Source organism: Humulus lupulus, chromosome 9 (genome assembly GCF_963169125.1).
Source record: "Humulus lupulus chromosome 9, drHumLupu1.1, whole genome shotgun sequence".
NCBI lineage: Eukaryota > Viridiplantae > Streptophyta > Magnoliopsida > Rosales > Cannabaceae > Humulus > Humulus lupulus.
In genome coordinates, this window is record NC_084801.1 from 86,820,442 (window position 1) to 86,838,205 (window position 17,764).

Sequence of the window (17,764 nt, forward strand, 5' to 3'; positions counted from 1 at the left end):
TACTCCCCGAGTACCTGATTAACTACAAGCTACGAGTCACTGAAAATCTTGAGGCTCTCAGACTTGAACTCATGAGCTACTCAGACCACAACAATAAGTGCCTTATAATATTCTTCATTTTTGAGGCGTCAAACCCAAATCACAAGGCGTTGTGAACTCTGTGCCCCTCGACGGATACCAAAATCTGGCATGCTCTGGCACCATTTTCATTCAATGGTCCATATATGTATAGATTTCACGTGGGTCCGGAGTTATACCCACTCATAGATCGACATCCAAGGCATGAAAAATGATTTTCGGGTCAATACCAGTCATGTAAGAGTGAGACTTGGAAAAAACGTCCTGATTTTTCAATAGAAAGCCCACCAGTGCTTCTCAGACTTCTGCCTTTAGATTCTTTCTAACCTTTGTCTTCCTTTCGGGGTCAAAGGAATCGAGGGCCACTTCCTCGACCTCCTCCATGTGTTTGATAGCCCTCTATTCGTGAACCCACGGGTCCAATTCGTTGGTTCTATCAACCCAAACAGCCTACACCTCCACATTCTTGGAAATAGGTTGTTCGGGGGCCAACTCCTCAACTACAATTACTGGTTGCTTGAGGGACACATTGCCTTGCTTCTTTTTGGTCTCCTTGGACTATGCCAATCCCTGACTCTGTGGGGAACTTCGTGCAAAGGTGCCATATGGAGGTGACTACCTCGAACTCCACTATGGTTGGATGCCCCAAGATGGCGTTATACGCCAAGTAGCAATTCACCACCATGAAGGTGCAGTACTCAAATGCCTAGCGAAGCACTTCTCCAAGTGTCACGGGCAGCTTTATCTGGCCCATCGGTATAAGACCTTCCCCTGAGAACCCATACAAAGTCGAGGTGCATGGGGACAGGTCGATTGTGGTCAGGTCGATCTTCTCGTAGGCTTACTTGAAAGGATCTTCACTGAACTCCTATTGACAACCAAGATTCGAGCCACCATCTTATTGGAAATGTGTCTCTAGATCACCAAAGGATCGTGGTGTGGAAAGTGCACTCTGTTGGAAAAATATTCAGAGCACACAAGGGAATAGACATGGTGGACCCATTGTATATATCAACAAAAAATTTAATCATTCTTATTAAAAGTTTTTATGAACTAAAAAAACATCCAGACAGAAAAATTAACATACAATACTATTAATCATGCAACATATTTATAAATATACAATATATTTATATATAACATATTGTTGACCCTCGATTTGGTCAACGACACGGAGTCAAGTAAAACGATAGAAATGAGATGAAATCAAGATAAAAGATAAACGGCACCAAAAATTTATAGTGGTTCGGCCCAAGAAAATGGTAATAACCTACATCCACTTAGTGTTCTTATTGATGTAGAATCCCAAGAACTATGATCAATGAACTAGGGTTCACAAGTTTCACAAGCTTCAGGATGAATACAAGTATGGTGGAAAAAAACACCATATTTCTCTCTTAGAATTCCGAAGTTCAAAAAGTCCAAAAAGAAAAGAAGACCCCTCTCTTGAGCCCCTTGATTCTTATTTATAGGCTTAAGGAGTTCTACATGGGCCGATGGGCCTTAATTACATTTAATATAGGTGTATCTAAATAATAATGGAAATCACAATTATTACATAAATTCAAAATCACACATTTGAAAGAAATATGTGAAATGATGGGACCAAACTGGTCTCCCACGAAATAAACTGCCTGCTGAGTGAATTCTCTTTTGGTTGACGGTCGAACAGATCATGCTCGCTTAACTGGTCATGTGTATCCCACGTGTATGTTACTTCTGCCACATCATTAGGTAGTCCTTTTTTGGGTAAACATTTGCCCCCAAGTTTATTTTACTGCGACCAGCATATAATGAACTTAATCGACCAACCTTCCATCGACCTGTCACATCTGTTAGTGCCTTTTCGAAAAAGTAGCTAATCATGGTCGTTGCAGTTTCCCAAAAGTGTTTTGATGGTTAACATGATTCCCCATGTTTCAAAAACTCACCCCCATCATTACCTTTTTAATTGTGCCACAATCAGTAAAAATAACCCACTTTTCTTATTTTTTACCTTTTACCGAATTTCTCTTTCTCAAGATCTCAGAAGAAAAAACCAGAAAACTTTGGTGATCCAAGGCGTGCTTGTCCACCCCCAAGCACCAACGTTCATGACTCCTTTGCAATCTGCAACTTAAGTAAGTTTCATGATCTCCTTGTCTCTTCTATACCATGCAACATATATTTCTTGTGTTTTCTGGTGTTCGAGTTTTGAGTTTTTGAATGTTCCTGAGAAAAAATGATTTCGGGGTAATCGGGTTCGTAGGTAGAAACATGATAGGATAGGAATTTTAATTAGTAAAAACACTAAGTGAGGCTTAGAAATTGGCGTGCAAATTAGGAATACTGATTTAGGGCTCAAAATCGAAGTATAAATTCGATTTTTATGCTTTCGGAAAAATCTAGGTTTTTCCCGCTTGTTTTCAGAGTCCAAAAGTTTCCCTGAATAAACTTTTCACTTCTGCTTTTTAATCTATTTTTCCAAAATTTTCACATATTTTTCGTGTTTACGTTAGAATGTTGCTAGTCATATAAAAGCTTAACTTTTATACACAAGCAACGTTATCCCAACGTTTCCACTTCTTCTACCTTTTGGCCGTAGATTCTCATCTCTCATTTTTCTGTTCCCAGATATTCATGCACGATCCTTGGGGAGGTGAGAGGCCAATCAATGATGATCTGCTCACACTACTATTCGAGGATCAAAAGCAACCATCACTGTTATTTTCGGAAGTTCCAATCTCACTGCAAAGCCACTCGATTAGCCCTCCGACAAACCAACTAGCTATGGGTCGCGTGAAATATATTACTCGTAGAAAAAAGAAATGCACCATTCCCCTTTCTAACCAACCAGCAGTTGACACTAAAAGCCCTTCAAATGATCCATAGCCTATAAACACTTAACCACCAGAAATCCAACCCCACGCCCGGCCTCATGATGGCCTTCGACCAGAAGTGGATTAGTACGTGGCGCCTCCTAGCATCATATCGGCTAGGATAGTGAATAATTATCTCAAGAAGTACGATCTTCCTAGGAAAACCCTAGTCAAACCTTCACCCGACCAGAGGGAAAACGTGCCTTGGGGCGCTTTCAGCGCCTGGTCGAGGTACCATATCGAGGCAGGGGCAATCTTGCCCCTGCACGAATTTTTTCAACGGGTGGCCAATTATTTTGAGGTTTTCAAATTACTCCCAATGGATATAGAGTACTATCAGCACTCTATGTCCTTTATAATCATAAAAAATGGCCCGTGCCTACACCACATGAGATCAACTACCTGTTCGATCTCAAGTCCAACCCCAAACACAACAACATGGGGTTCTTTCACTTCTAACACCAAGAGTTTGATCGTACCTTTCTGTGCGACATCACCTACAAATCCAATGTAGGGAAATACTTCCAGGAGTATTTCCTTACGACGGACCTGGTCACTGACAACTTGGCCTTTATCTGAGGAGGTAAATCTCTTAATTACTGGTCATTTAATTTCTTCTAGATTTTCTTTACCATCTTTAGAACCATGATATTGTCTAGGTCCATGGTATCAACCAGACCCTATTCCATAGATGGAGATAAGTGTTGCAGCCCTGGCCAGCATGACAAACATCGAGCAGAGTGTTAATGAGCTGGTCATTGAAAGCAACTTAAGGCGGGTCGGTCTCCTGACACCTCACCAGGAAGTGAGGGAGTCCACAGTAGGTAGTGCTACTGGAGGAGAGATCCCCGAGCAGCAACAGTGTAACGACCCAAATTCACTAATAAGGCTTAAGGGCCTTGATTAGTGTGCCAGGAGGGCATGATGAGAATTATGTGTGATGATTATGACTAAGATGCATGATTATGATTTTAAGCATGTTATATGACTATGTGAATTATATTATGTGATAATTATGATGTGTGCATCGTACCATGTGGGTGTTGTGATACTAGTGTGATGCACGTGCCGAGACGGTCCTAGAAAGCTAGATAGTGGTAACTGGTAATTTGGTAACCTGTGTAACTATTAGTAACTATAGAGAGTAACAAGTTTTATGGGGAAAGTGGTAAAATTGCAAAGCTGGTGAAAAGACAAGTGTACCCTTGAGGTTTAGTTAGAAAAGGATATTTGAGGAAGGTTAAAAAGGTCTTTTGGCAGTAATATAGAGTCTTTGGCTGAGGGAAAAAGATATGTACGATTTATTTATGCTAAGTAAAGCTGAAGTTAAGTCTTGGAAGGCTAGAAAGGTCAAGAAGGAAAGGGAGAATCAAGAACCTAAGAGGCAAGGTGGGAGAGGAACTGAACTGAGTTCCTTGAGGCTAGAGAAGGGCTTAAGGGGGTGGAATCAAGCATATATCAAGGTTTATACTGAGGTAAGGGATTGGTCTCTGTTTTGTTAAGTTCTGAATTTGGTTTTTGAAAGAATTGAGAGTTAGCCATGGTTTTTCTTGTATGGAGTTCAGCTGGTTTGTTAAGGTGGAATTCAGCTCAAGCTTGGATTGGAGGAAGCTCAGGTTGAATTTCTGTTTGAGGTAAGGGTATTAAGTATGTTTGCAATTTCATAGCTGCTATGGTTTAAAGATTTAGGGGCCTGGTTTGTACTTTTCTCAAGTTTCAGCTTAGGTGTTAGAGTTTGAATTTAGGTATGAATTATGTGGGTGATTGTGTAGTTAAGCTGGGTTATAGTGTTTATAAGTTGTTGGTTGGTCTATGTGGGGTTTCAAATGATTTTTGGGGCTTGGGTATGAAGTTGGGGTGAGTTGGAGTGAGTTAGGCTGGGGAAAAACGCGAAGGAAAAACCCAGAATTCTGGGCTGCGAAGGCATGCCGCGGCACGGGTTTTGTGAGCCGCGGCTTGGAGTCTCTGACTGGTGGGTGCCGCGGCACAAGGAAGTGGTGCCGCGGCACAAGGCTAATTTCAGGGTGTCACATTTGGCAATTTTTGGCCTTTGCCCCGGGGGTTCGGGGGATGTCTCCGAGGTGTTGTTCTAGGGTTTTGGGGGTTCCGAGAGTGTGGATTAGGTTCCGGGAAGGTAGTCTTGGATTGGTTAATGACAAAGAATATTTTTTTTGTGTTGTGATTAGGACTTTGGAGAGGCTCGGGGTAGAGGACCGTGCTCGCGGCTTCGTGGCTTCGGAAACCAGTGAATTGAAAGGTAAGAAAGCTGCACCTGAGTATGTGGTTAGGTTGGGACTAAGTGTTCCCTATGTTGGTATGTATTGTTATGTGAGTGCGATTAACCATGTGGTCACGATGGGACTAAGTGTTCCCAATATTTGTATATCATGTCGTGAGATGGTGTTATTACGCCATGGGACATGCGATTACCGGCCTAAGGGTGTCGGAATCAATATTTGCGCATTGAGACGCAGCTCGGCCACTGGGAGCTGAGGCAGCTTATTTATCACTGAGCTTGGTTAAGCTGGCCAGAGTCAGTGAGTATTACACTGGGGGCGGCCCTATTGAGCCGAAGACAGTGTGCTAAATAGAGGGTGCGACTAAGGGCGCCAACCCTGAATGTTATTTGATGGGTATGACAATCTATTGGTTATGAACGTGAATATTGTGCTATGAATATAGTTAATTGACTGTCTGAATGACAACTGTTATTGCTGATTGGATAAATGTATGAAATGTTGAATTCTCGGTTGAGCATTGTGAAATATTTGTTAAGTGTTGCTGATCTTACTATGTTATCATACTTTCTTGCTGGGCCTTGGCTCACGGGTGCTACGTGGTGCAGGTTAAGGCAAGGGCAGGCTGGACCAAGCCCGAGGTGGAGAGTTCCAAGGTGAAATGTACATAGCTAGTTGTTCGATCACCACGATCGAGGAGTGGACCAGGACAGGGACTACCTAACTGCTCGTTTTTGCCTTAGTATGGCCAGTCAATGTATTTAAACTTTGTAACTTTTGTAAATGGCTTTTACACTGTCGTTTTTGGGATCCCATGTAGATAAACAATGCTTGGTAATGAAAATATAACTATCGAGACCAAAAAACTTTTAACCCTAGTTCCTCCACTATTTCAGTAACACGATTTTACTTAAATAACTTGATTAGCAAGTCTGGCACCTTATAAACACACAGTGTAACGGTCTTGGCTATCCAGGGCGTTACAAACAGGATCTATCACAACCCCCGAGACAGCGGGCAACAGGAGTGACCATCAAGGAACCCTCTAGCATCCCACGGGCTACTGCTGCCCCTTCCCAACATGGGAAGGGCAAGCAAAAACTTCCAGAGTACCTCGAGCCCGTACTCGAGTCTTCTAACGAGAATGGTACTGACGTCTCACTTTTAGACAACTTGCCCATTCCCTGTCATTTATTTGATGGGGATGACAATCTTAAATTTGCGATCAATAGCTTAAATTCAGACTTCTTCGAGGCAGAGAGTGAGTGTAGCAGTAGTACCATATATAATGTATCGACCAGTAATAATAGCTCGGGTATATTACTTAGAAGTTTTCTTGCTCTTATTTCCTTGCTTTTTTAAATAACTTAATTTATATTGTCTGATTGTTTGTTTCCATCCTGCAGTAATGCTTGTTGGAGAAGCATTTGACTTGTACAGCAACATCAATGCCGAAGGTCCTGCGAGCAGGAGGAAAGTAAGCAGGCGACACCCTGTGGAAAGCAGTAGCGACCCTTCCAAGAAAAGGGCTCGGACTGAGTATCCTCCTACACCACCACCTTCCAAGGACACGACCCCTCCTCTAGCTCCCCTCAACCCGACTCCTCCAGCTCCCCTCGACCCGACTCCTTCAGCACCTCGCAACCCAAGTCCTCCAGCTCAGTCAGGAAAGACTCAGGCCGAGGCTATCTTGAACACAGCATACAACTCGGCTAACAACAAGCTGAAGAAATTGTCAAGACATCGGCGTAGCAATGGAAGCCTTCAGCAATGTCTCCTCCATGAAGATTGACCAAATTTTTAGTCGCGCGCTGAACGAAGTACTCAGTGTAAGTCGCCATTTTTGTTGTGTTTTAGTTGTCTACCTTGCGCTTTTACTCATACTAACAGCGTTACTTTTTCTTTGATCGCATGGAGTTCTAACCATGAGTTACTGGTTGGCGTCGCTCGGAGGAGATTGTTGCCAAGCATGCTGAAGAGATCAAGACAGTCGAGGAAAGACTCGTCGAGCAGCTTAAGGTGACCGAGGCTAGACACGCCGAGCAACTCAAGGAAATCAAGGTCAACCATGTCGAGCAGCTGAGAGTGGCTGAGGAGAAAGCTGCTAAACATGGCGAGGAGCTGAAACAACACCATGAGGCCTTGGCTAAAATAACTGAGGCCAAATAGAGGTATAAGGAGGCTTCAGTGATGAATTTCAAAGAGGCCTCTGAACTCCATGACTACTTGGTGATCAGCAGAAAAGAAAGTGCTGAGCAGGAGGAGCGCGTCAAGCTGCTCGAAGAAACCAACGCTCGCAACCTAGAGAAGTTCAAGGGAGCAACGTTCAATTGCTTCTACATGTTTTGGAAAAGAAACCCCTAGGAGAACTTTGACTATTTACCACATCATATGAAGCAGGCTGAGCTGGCAAAGTGCATTGCTCGTTTGGCGATAGGCATTGAAGGCGTCGAAGAGGATGTTGAGACCACAGTCGACTAGCAGCCCCAACAAGATCCTCAAGCTGCTCCTACCGCCCAATAACTTTAGTTATTTATTTTTATTTGTAACTAGGACATACGAACCACGGTTCATAATGTCAAGACAATTTTCGCTGCATAGGGCAGCTTCCTTTTAATTAATAGTTACATCCGAGCAGCAAATACTCGCGGTGTAACACATTTGTATTTTGACATTATGATATTTTCAATTTATTATAACAACTGTTCGCATGACTGAACTTAGCATAGCACTTTGTTTTGATTTGACAAAATTTAAACAAAATTTTGAAAAATACTCTAAGTAGCATAATATGCTTTCCCTTATTTTGCTCGTGTGTTTACATTTGCCTGTTGATATGCTTTGCTTGTTTAGTACCTTATATGCCCCCCAAATGATTGAGGAGCTTAAGGTTCTCGGTCACTTTCCATGACCAAGACATGTTCGAACATTACTGCTCATAATAAATACTTATAAAAATGATAATATAGCAAAACAACACACGTAATGAGAAAATACTAATAATAAATACAATAATTGGCAAGAATAACTGGTTGCGCACAGTTCTTTTTATTTCTCGTAATAAATGGACAATCATGTCTATACGAGTGATCAAAAATTTATCTTACACTTATAAGCGACTAGTCATATGACTGACTAACCCTTGTTCATAAACTTGTAAAAAGTGAAATTAATACAAGCCAATTCTTTAAAAAGAACTGCTTTATTGATAATACTTGCGCAAGTGTTCTCCATTCCAATAGCGAGGAATGAGATATCCATTTAAGCGAGCAAGTTTATAGGTGCCTAGTTGGAGGAATTCTTCAATTTGATATGGATCTTCCCAGTTAGGTCCAAGCACTCCAGCAGCTTGATTGCGGGTGTTAAGAAAAACTTTTCTATGTACCAAATCTCCCACCTTAAATTTTCTTTCATGCACTTTAGAGTTGAAATACCGAGCGACCTTTTGTTGTTAAGTTGCCACTCGAAATTGAGCTTACTCGCGTCTTTCATCAACCAAATCCAAAGATTCAATCAATAACGGACTATTAGTACTCTGATCATATGCCAACCTTCTATGTGATGGTGGGTCTAATTAAACCGCCAACATGGCTTCATATCCATAGGTAAAAAAAATGGAGTATGGCCTATTGCTGTTCGATGGGACGTCCTATACGACCAAAGCACTTCTGGTAGTTGTTCTACCCATGCCCCCTTGGCTTCTTCAAGTCTTTTCTTTTGAGTGTCCTTCAGGGTTTTGTTGATAGCTTCAACCTGTCCGTTTGCTTGCGGATGAGCTGCCAATGAAAAACTCTTGATAATCTCGTGCCTCTCGCAAAAATTCATGAATAGATCACTGTCCAATTGTGTGACACAAATTGTGTGCCATTATCTGAGACAATTTTTCTCAGCAACCCATACCGACACACGATGTTCTTGACCACAAAATCTAGCACCTTCTTGGTCATTATTGTTGCAAGTGGCTCAGCTTCGACCCCACTTTCCAAGTAGTCAGCAGCAACTACTGCATACTTGACATTGCCTTTTCCTATGGGTAAAGACCCGATCAAATCTATCCCCCATACTGCGAATGGCCATGGGCTTTGCATTTGTTTGAGCTCATTTAGGGCTGCTCATGGTATTTTGGAGAACCTTTGGCACTTGTCACATTTCCGAACAAAATCCATAGAGTCCTTATTCATGGTAGGCCAGAAGTATCCTTGCCTTATGATCTTTTTTGATAAACTCTGCCCCCAAGCATGATCTCCGCAGAAACCTTCATGGACTTCTTGCATTAGTTCCTTGCCTTTTCCTTTGAAACACACCTTAAAAGTGGCATCGAGTACCCTCTCCTGTACAAAACTCCTTCGACCAGAATGAATCGATTCGACTGCCTCTGGAGGGTTCTTGCTTTGTTTTTGTTCCCCGGCAGCACTCCATGCTCTATGTATTTAATGAAGGGAGTCATCGATGTGTCTGTTGCTTGGATTACCAGGGAAGACTCTTCTGCTTGAATGCTTGGTATGGACAAATACTCAACTGGTACTATGTTTAAGGTGTTAGCATCTTTCGCGCTTGCTAATTTGACCAAAGCATGAGCATTTGAGTTCTGATCGTGAGGTACTTGCTGGAGGGTATACTTTTCAAACGGTGCCAATAAGTCCTTTGCTTTGTTCAAATAAGCAACAATCTTAAGACCCCGGGCTTGATATTTTCCAATAATTTGGTTAACCACTAACTGGGAGTCACTGTAGATCTCAAGCGACTTTATATCCATGTCCTTGGCTAACCTTAATCCTACAATCTGAGCTTCATATTTGAATTCATTATTGGACGCTGTGAAGTCAAATCTAATTGCACAATGGAATCGATGTCCTTCAAGATGACTAAGATTAAACCTGCTCCAGCGTTGTGCTCGTTGGAAGAGCCATCTATGAACAACTTCCAGGAAGGAGTTTGACTTTGGAGTTCAGGCTCTTCTATCGGCTCGGTATCCCGGATCCCAGTGAATTCCACGACAAAGTCTGCAAGAGCCTATCCCTTCACAGCTGCTCGTAGCGAATAACAAATATCGAATTGTCCAAGTTCGACTACCAATTTCAATAATCGACGAAGTGGCTAGTTGGTGAGTACCACGATAGAGTGAGCTTTAAAGTATGGTCGCAGCATTCTGGAGGCCAAAATCAAGCAATAGGCTAAATTCTCAATGGGCGAATACTGCAACTCTCCTCCTACTAGCCTCTTGCTTATATAATACACAACTTTTTGGACATGATCCTCCTCTCTGATCAAAACTGCGCTAGCAGCATATTCTGTGACTGCCAAGTAGATGAACAAAGTTTATTCTTCGACCGGTTTGGAGAAGAATGGTGGTTGTGACATATTATACTTTAGCGCCTGAAAAGCCTACTCGCACTCTTCTGTCCACTCGAATTTCTTGTTGCCCCTAAGTAAATTAAAGAATGGAATGCACTTGTTCGTTGACTTGGAAATGAATCTACTCAAAGCGGAAATCCTTCTAGTGAGGCTTTGAACTTCTTTAATTTTGGCGGGCGACTTCATCTCGATCAAGGCCTTGATCTTTTCAGGATTAGATTCGATTCCTCACGAGTTTACTATGAATCCCAATATGATCTTTTCAGGATTAGATTCGATTCCTTGCGAGTTTAGATTCGATTCCCGATCCAACACTGAATGAACAATTGAGGGGATTTTGCTTCATCTGATATTTGTTCAATATGTTGAAGCATTCTTGTAGGTCCCTGATGTGATCTTCTGCCTTCTTTGACTTGACCAGCATGTCATCGACATATACCTCCATGTTAACACCGATTAGCTCTTTGAACATGTGGTTGACCAGTCGCTGGTAAGTCGCACCAGCGTTTTTCAAACCGAAAGGCATTACTTTGCAACAGTAAAGCCCTGTATCAGTTCGAAAGCTAGTGTGATCCTCATCAAGTGGATGCATACTAATTTGATTGTACCCAGAGTATGCATCCATAATTGATAAAATCTCATGCCCTAATGTGGCATCGACAAGCTGGTCAATCCTTGGGAGTGGGAAACAATCCTTCGGGAAGGCTTTATTGAGGTCTGTGAAATCCACGCACGTCCTCCACTTGCCATTCGTCTTGGGAAACAATAAAGGATTAGAGACCCAAGATGGATAAAACACTTCCCTAATGAATCCATTCTCCTTTAGCTTCTTGACTTCCTCTTTTAATGCCTTTGATATGTCTTTGTCGAGCAACCTCCTTTTCTGTTGCACTGGTGGAAATTTTTTGTCTATTTCAAGACATGGCTAATAACTGCTGGGTCAATCCCAACCATATCTTTATGCAACTAGACAAACACCTCCTGGTTCTCCTTCAAAAATTCCACCAGTTTTTGCTTTGTTGTTGTCTCTAAGTTTTTACCGACTTTCACAACCCTGGTTGGATATGCTTCTTCAAGTTAGACCTCCTCAAGGTCCTCCACAAGTCCTACACTCTCTTCAAAATCCCCAAAGCGATGATCTAAATCCCTATCCTCACTTTGGGCAACACCCTATTTGGTGACCTATTCACCTAATTGGGCTTATGCTTCGTTTACCAACAACAACCTTTTCTCGACTTTTTCCCCCGATCTGCCCCTTTTTTCCTTATTGAACAAGGAATTATAACATTCTCGCGCTTCTCGTTGGTTTCCCAACACGCATCATACCCCTACATCAGTTGGAAACTTCATGGCCAGGTGCCAGACCGAGGTCAAGGCTCGCAGGTCGACTAGAATAGGCCTTCCAATCATAACATTATATGTAGAAGGAAAATCAACTACGATGAAATTAATGAGTAATGTCCTATTCACCGGTGCAGTTCCTGCTGTGATTGGAAGCCTGATTGACCCAGTTGGTGCGAGTCCTTCGTCGGAAAAACCATAAATGGTTTGGTTGCAGGGCTCCAAATCATGCACTGATAACTTCATTCTCTCCAGCGAAGATTTGTACAGAATGTTCACTGAGCTCCATGTATCCACCAATAATCGTTTAACCATCATATTAGCGATCTGGACAACTATGACTAGAAGATCCGAATGGGGAGATCAGACATGCTGAGCGTTAAGCTCATAGAAAGTTATCAATTCTTCCTCTATTCGAGCTTTTTCGGGAGTTCGCTCCTCTATGTTCAGCATTTCAATGTCCTGGTCGTGATGTAAGGTACGGGCAATCTTTCCCTTGCCTTCCCACTATCACCCACTAGGTGTGGGCCACCTCAGATGGTCAGCAATGTACTAGCAACTGGAGCTGAGTTTAAAGGGGGCAAGCGTTGGTGTGCAGTTGCCTACTCATTGCCTCCTTGAGCCTCTCATTGAGAACCTCCAGGGGCTCGTACATATATTCTCAGGTGTCCTTGTCTGATAAGGAAATCAATCTCATCTTTAAGATGGTTGCATTCGTTGGCGTCATGACCATAGTCGTTATGAAAACGACAAAACTTGATTTCATCTCTCTTGGAGATATCTTTCTTGATTGGGGTTGGTCGCCTGAAGGGAACAATTGTGTTAGTGGCCTGGTACACTTCTACCCTGAAATCGACTAGGGTCGTGTAATATGTGAACCTCGGCTCGTACCTATTACTTTCAAGGTGCTTGTTCTCAGATATTGACGGCTCGTGGTTCGCCTTTTTTCCTCCATTTTTCCAATTAGTTTTGTTGTTGCCATTGGGCTTCCCAGACCCATTGGAGGCTTTGGTGGGATCTTCTTTTGGACCCTAGTCATCTGCGGGCGCCTTCCCTTTGTTGGCAATGGCCTCTTCGAGCTAAATGTACCTGTCCGCTCGATCTAGAAATTCTTGGGTACTTTTTGCTCCATTTTTCCGTAAGCTATTCCAGAGGGATGAATGGTGTCATACTCCAGCAGTAAGTGCCATCATTTTTCCTTCATCACCAACTGTCGTAGCCCAAGCAGTGACTCGCATAAAACGTTTGACATACCCCTTCAAGGTTTCTCCCTCCTGTTGGCATATCTCAACCAGTTGGGTGGCCTCAGTCGGATGTACACGACCAGCATAAAACTGTCTGTAAAACTCCTTCACGAACATTTCCCAAGACACTATGCTAGTAGGAGGGAATTTGAAAAACAACTCCTCAGCAGTATTAGAAAAGGTGGCTGGAAAGATTCTACATCGAGCATCATCTGACACCTTCTAGATATCCATTTATATCTCGAATTTATTTACTTGAGATACTGGGTCTACTAATACAGTGAATATGGGCAAGACCGACATCTTAAATTTTCTTGGGGTCTCGGTCATTGCTATTCTTTGTACAAACGAAGTGCCTCTTCTCCGGTCATATTCAATGTGGAATGTCCAGCTCCCCACTAACTGTTGGACGGCCTGATTCAACACATCGAGCTGGGCCTGTACAACATCTGGTATTATTGGAGCGACCGGTGCTGGATGGGCATACTCGTCGTGTCTTTCTCGTCTGTCATTGAGAACATCCCTCAAATCCTCATCCCTACGCCCTTGTTTGCTCGCGCCTAGTCGATCAAAGACGTTGGGCTGTCTAGTTTCCCCCATAGCATTCTGACTCGTTGGCTGATTCTCTCTTGGTGGAGGGTTTTGTTCTCCACCCCTCTCTCCTTGCCTTCAACCAACATTTCCCCTGCTGGAATCTACCTCGTTATATTCATTGCCATCCCTAAAGTGTGACCGACTATGATGTGACCTGTTGATCGCATTGTTTCCCTCTCCCCTTGCTGGCATGTCCCGACCGACAGGTGGACGCCTGCGTTGGTCGATAGGTCCCCGAGAATTATTATTTCATGGGGGACCCCTGACCGCAAAGCCTGATTCAACCTACCTTCTGCTTCCAAAAGAACATTGTCCCCTGCTCGGTGGACTTGGCTCCTATGCAGTCTGGCATCTAGGGCTTCGGGGAGGTTGCCCAACCCTATTCTTCCTTTGTTGCTGGGGATTATCTCGACCAGCGCGGGAAGGTGGTTGCTACTCAGGATCCTGAAATGGCCTATCCTGTTGAGCGGTAGGGGGTTGCTCCGGCGTCTGAGGGTTTGCTGGTTGAGGTGGAGTGTGGTGATGTTGAGGGTGATCTGAATGTGGACCTTGCTATAGTAGCATATTAGGTGGCTGATCCATTTTGAAAGCCAGTGCAAGCTGTCCTTAGGCCAACTGAATGGCTGCTTCCAGACTGGTAGTGGCGTCCCTCTGCTGGCTGTCCATGTTGGCTTGTCGTTCATTAAACTCTTGGCGTTGCCTATCAATCTCTCTCTGCTGCAACGCCATCGTTTCAGCCACATTTTCTTGATTAGCCCTCAAATTGGCTAATTCCTCCTGTAACACAATCAAAGTCATCCTCAAAGTCTCAAATTTCATTTCCTCCTCCTCCAATTCCACTTGTGGCTCATCCTTAGTCATATTGCGGAGGAGGATGAGTTGGTGTAGTACCAGAGGTTTGTCCAGTCTTTCTATTTATTTTCGCCATTTGATCTTCTTGGAGGTCTTGAGTTCAGCTCTCAATGAAAGCACCAAAATGTTCACCCTCGATTTGGTCAACGACACGAAGTCAAGTAAAACGATAGAAATGAGATGAAATCAGGATAAAAGATAAACAACACCAAAAATTTATAGTGGTTCGGTCCCAGAAAATGGTAATAACCTACGTCCACTTAGTGTTCTTATTGATGTAGAATCCCAAGAATTGTAATCAATGAACTAGGGTTCATGAGTTTCACAAGCTTCAGGATGAATACAAGTATGGTGGATAAAAACACTATATTTCTCTCTTAGAATTCCGAAGTTCGAAAAGTCCAAAAAGAAAAGAAGACCCCTCTCTTGAGCCCCTTGATTCTTATTTATAGGCTCAAGGAGTTCTACATGGGCCGATGGGCCTTAATTACATTTAATTCAAGCGTGTCTAAATAAAAATGGAAATAACAATTATTACATAAATGCAAAATTACTTATCTGAAGGAAATGTATGAAATGCTGTGACCAGACTGGTCGCCCATGAAATATACTGCGTGTTGAGTGATTTCTCTTCTGGTCGATGGTTGAACAGATCATACTCACTTAAATGGTCACGTGTATCCCATGTGTATGTTACTTCTGCCACGTCATCAGGTAGTCATTTTTTGGGTAACACTACAACAAAATAGAGGTTTTATGACCTTAATTGGGAGACATTGGAAGTCTACAATGTCTCCCACTTAGTGAGACGTTGTTGCTAGGGTCATTGTAGGTATATATCCCACGTCTCCCATTGGGAGACGTGCCTCACTTCCCACGTCTCCAACTGGGAGAGGTGGAAAGTCAAACGTTGACTTTCCACCTCTCCTATTGGGAGACGTGGGAAGTGAGGCACATCTCCCAATGGGAGACGTGGGAAGTCCCTAGGAGACATCCCACGTCTCCCATTGGGAGAGGTGAGTCACTTCCCACGTCTCCCACCTCTCCCAATGGGAGACATTGAAAGTCTCCCACATTTAAAAAAAATAAATTAAATAAATTTATAATTAATATTATTTTAATTTGATTTAATAATTAATTAAATTGAAATAATATTAATTTAAATTGAAATTATTTTAATCTAAATTTAAATTAATTTAATAATCAATTAAATTGAAAGAAAAAATAATATTTGTTAGATATATACAAGAAATACAATATTTGTAAATAACTCATTAAGGAACCAAATAACTCAGTAATGCTTTTATCACTCCAGCCATGTTTTGCTTTTAGATTGTACAACCTAAGAAGCGCAGATAATTTTGTAAATCTTGTACAACCAGGGTAAATTGGTTTCTCGGCATCATTAAGGAGTGTCTCAAACTTATTTGGGTCTACTCCTGATCCATAATGTGCGTCGTCAATCATTTCATCTAATGGATCCCAGTTCTCCTCCACTATATTCCTCCTCACTCCTTTTGGTCTACTTGACAGAGTTGGAGCAATCGGAGCTATCTCCCCATGGTAATACCAAATTGTGTAACTCTTGTCGATCCCATTGAAATATAAGTGTTCTTTAATCTTTTTAAGATCCATCTTTTTAACATTTCCACACTTAAGACATGGACAATAAGTAAAATTTGGGTCTTGCACATTTTCCGAACAAAACCTTAAGAACAAATCGACCCTGTTCCTATATTCCGCAGATAACCTATTCGCTGACATCCACTGTTTATCCATATATTCTCCTATGTCTATGGAAAAGAAAAGAAACAACACTAAATAAGCACGTGATAAAGTTGTATGTCTATATAAAACTAATTTTTTATTATCCTAGATAAAATCGGGCAGCATTTCCCCTATAATAGTGACCTAACCATCTGCATGTGAATATCAAAACAAACAATTCAAACAACATACAATAAGTTTCTTCCTTATAGAATGCCTATATAAAACTAATTGTTTATTATTCTAGATAAAATCGGGCAGCATTTCCCCTATAATAGTGACCTAACCATCTGCATGTGAATAGCAAAACAAACAATTCAAACAACATACAATAAGTTTATTCCTTATAGCTCCGCAGCACACAGTCAAATTTATCAGAACCTACTTCACTAATACACACAAGTTCTCAACCTTCCGTTATCACCGCAGCACACAATTTTAATCTCAGAACCTACTTCACTATGGATGAATATTTAAGATATTCAAACTCCTCTAACATTTTTTTAATAATACTAAAAGTAGAACTAAGAGAATATATATGTACCTCTTGCAATCTTTAATCCAAAAGCTAGCAAAGTTACTTCACTTAGTAATCAAATTCGCTATTAAATCCACAAACCAATAAAATTAAATTAATAAATAATAAATAAAACATCACTAAATATCTAGCAATATATAACGTATTATTGTAATTTTAGAAACTTAATTACCTCAAATGTGTGATTGATATTGGAATTTTGATGCAAAATACTCTCTAAAATCTCACCACAAAAATCACAACCTATGAAATTAAATTAATTAATATGTTAAACATTACTAAACAAATATCACTAAATATCTAATAATAGTAAATGATATTGGTAAACAAATAAAAAAAATCCCAATGTGCCGCTAATTATAACCTCAACAAAAAATCAATATAAAATTTCATAACCTAAAAACTTAATAATAAACAAAAACATAAAAATTTTCATATATTTCTATTTTATAAATTATTTAATAAATTTATTTTAACATAACTATATATATAACAAAATAGTTACAATTTAAAAAAAAATTCAAATATACAAAAATATATCTAAATTTCGAAATAAAAAATGATAAAAATTTAAAAAAAATCATGAACATATATACTCTAATGAAATATATACAATGTGATAGGTTAAATTAAAAAAAAACTAAAAAATCATAAATCCCTAAAAACTTCCATGGAAAAACCACAAAAACATACAATGTATATAAAAAAATGCATAAAAATGTAAAACTAACACAAAATCATGTATATTACTCATCCTAATGCAAAACCTATGATTTATTTGCAAAATAATTAACTAAAAATCAATAAAAAAAAAAAAAAAAACATACCTTAGAACCCTAAAAAAATGCAGCCCCAATTCTCTCCTCTGGTTTGCATGCTCTCGGGTTGGTGATGATATGT

The 17,764-nt window shown here is 41.0% G+C and overlaps 1 protein-coding gene across 1 annotated transcript; it reads left to right on the plus strand.

The window, feature by feature from the left end:
- The first annotated feature begins 6,581 nt into the window (after positions 1-6,581).
- Positions 6,582-6,965, plus strand: LOC133799854 (sulfated surface glycoprotein 185-like). The gene has a single exon (XM_062237845.1). It carries the CDS (start codon positions 6,582-6,584, stop codon positions 6,963-6,965), a length of 384 nt encoding a protein of 127 aa, XP_062093829.1.
- The last annotated feature ends 10,799 nt before the right edge of the window (positions 6,966-17,764 follow it).

Excerpts from the sequence above, each read along its gene's own strand:
- LOC133799854 (XM_062237845.1), top strand. The coding sequence starts at position 6,582 with ATGCTTGTTGGAGAAGCATTTGACTTGTACAGCAACATCAATGCCGAA.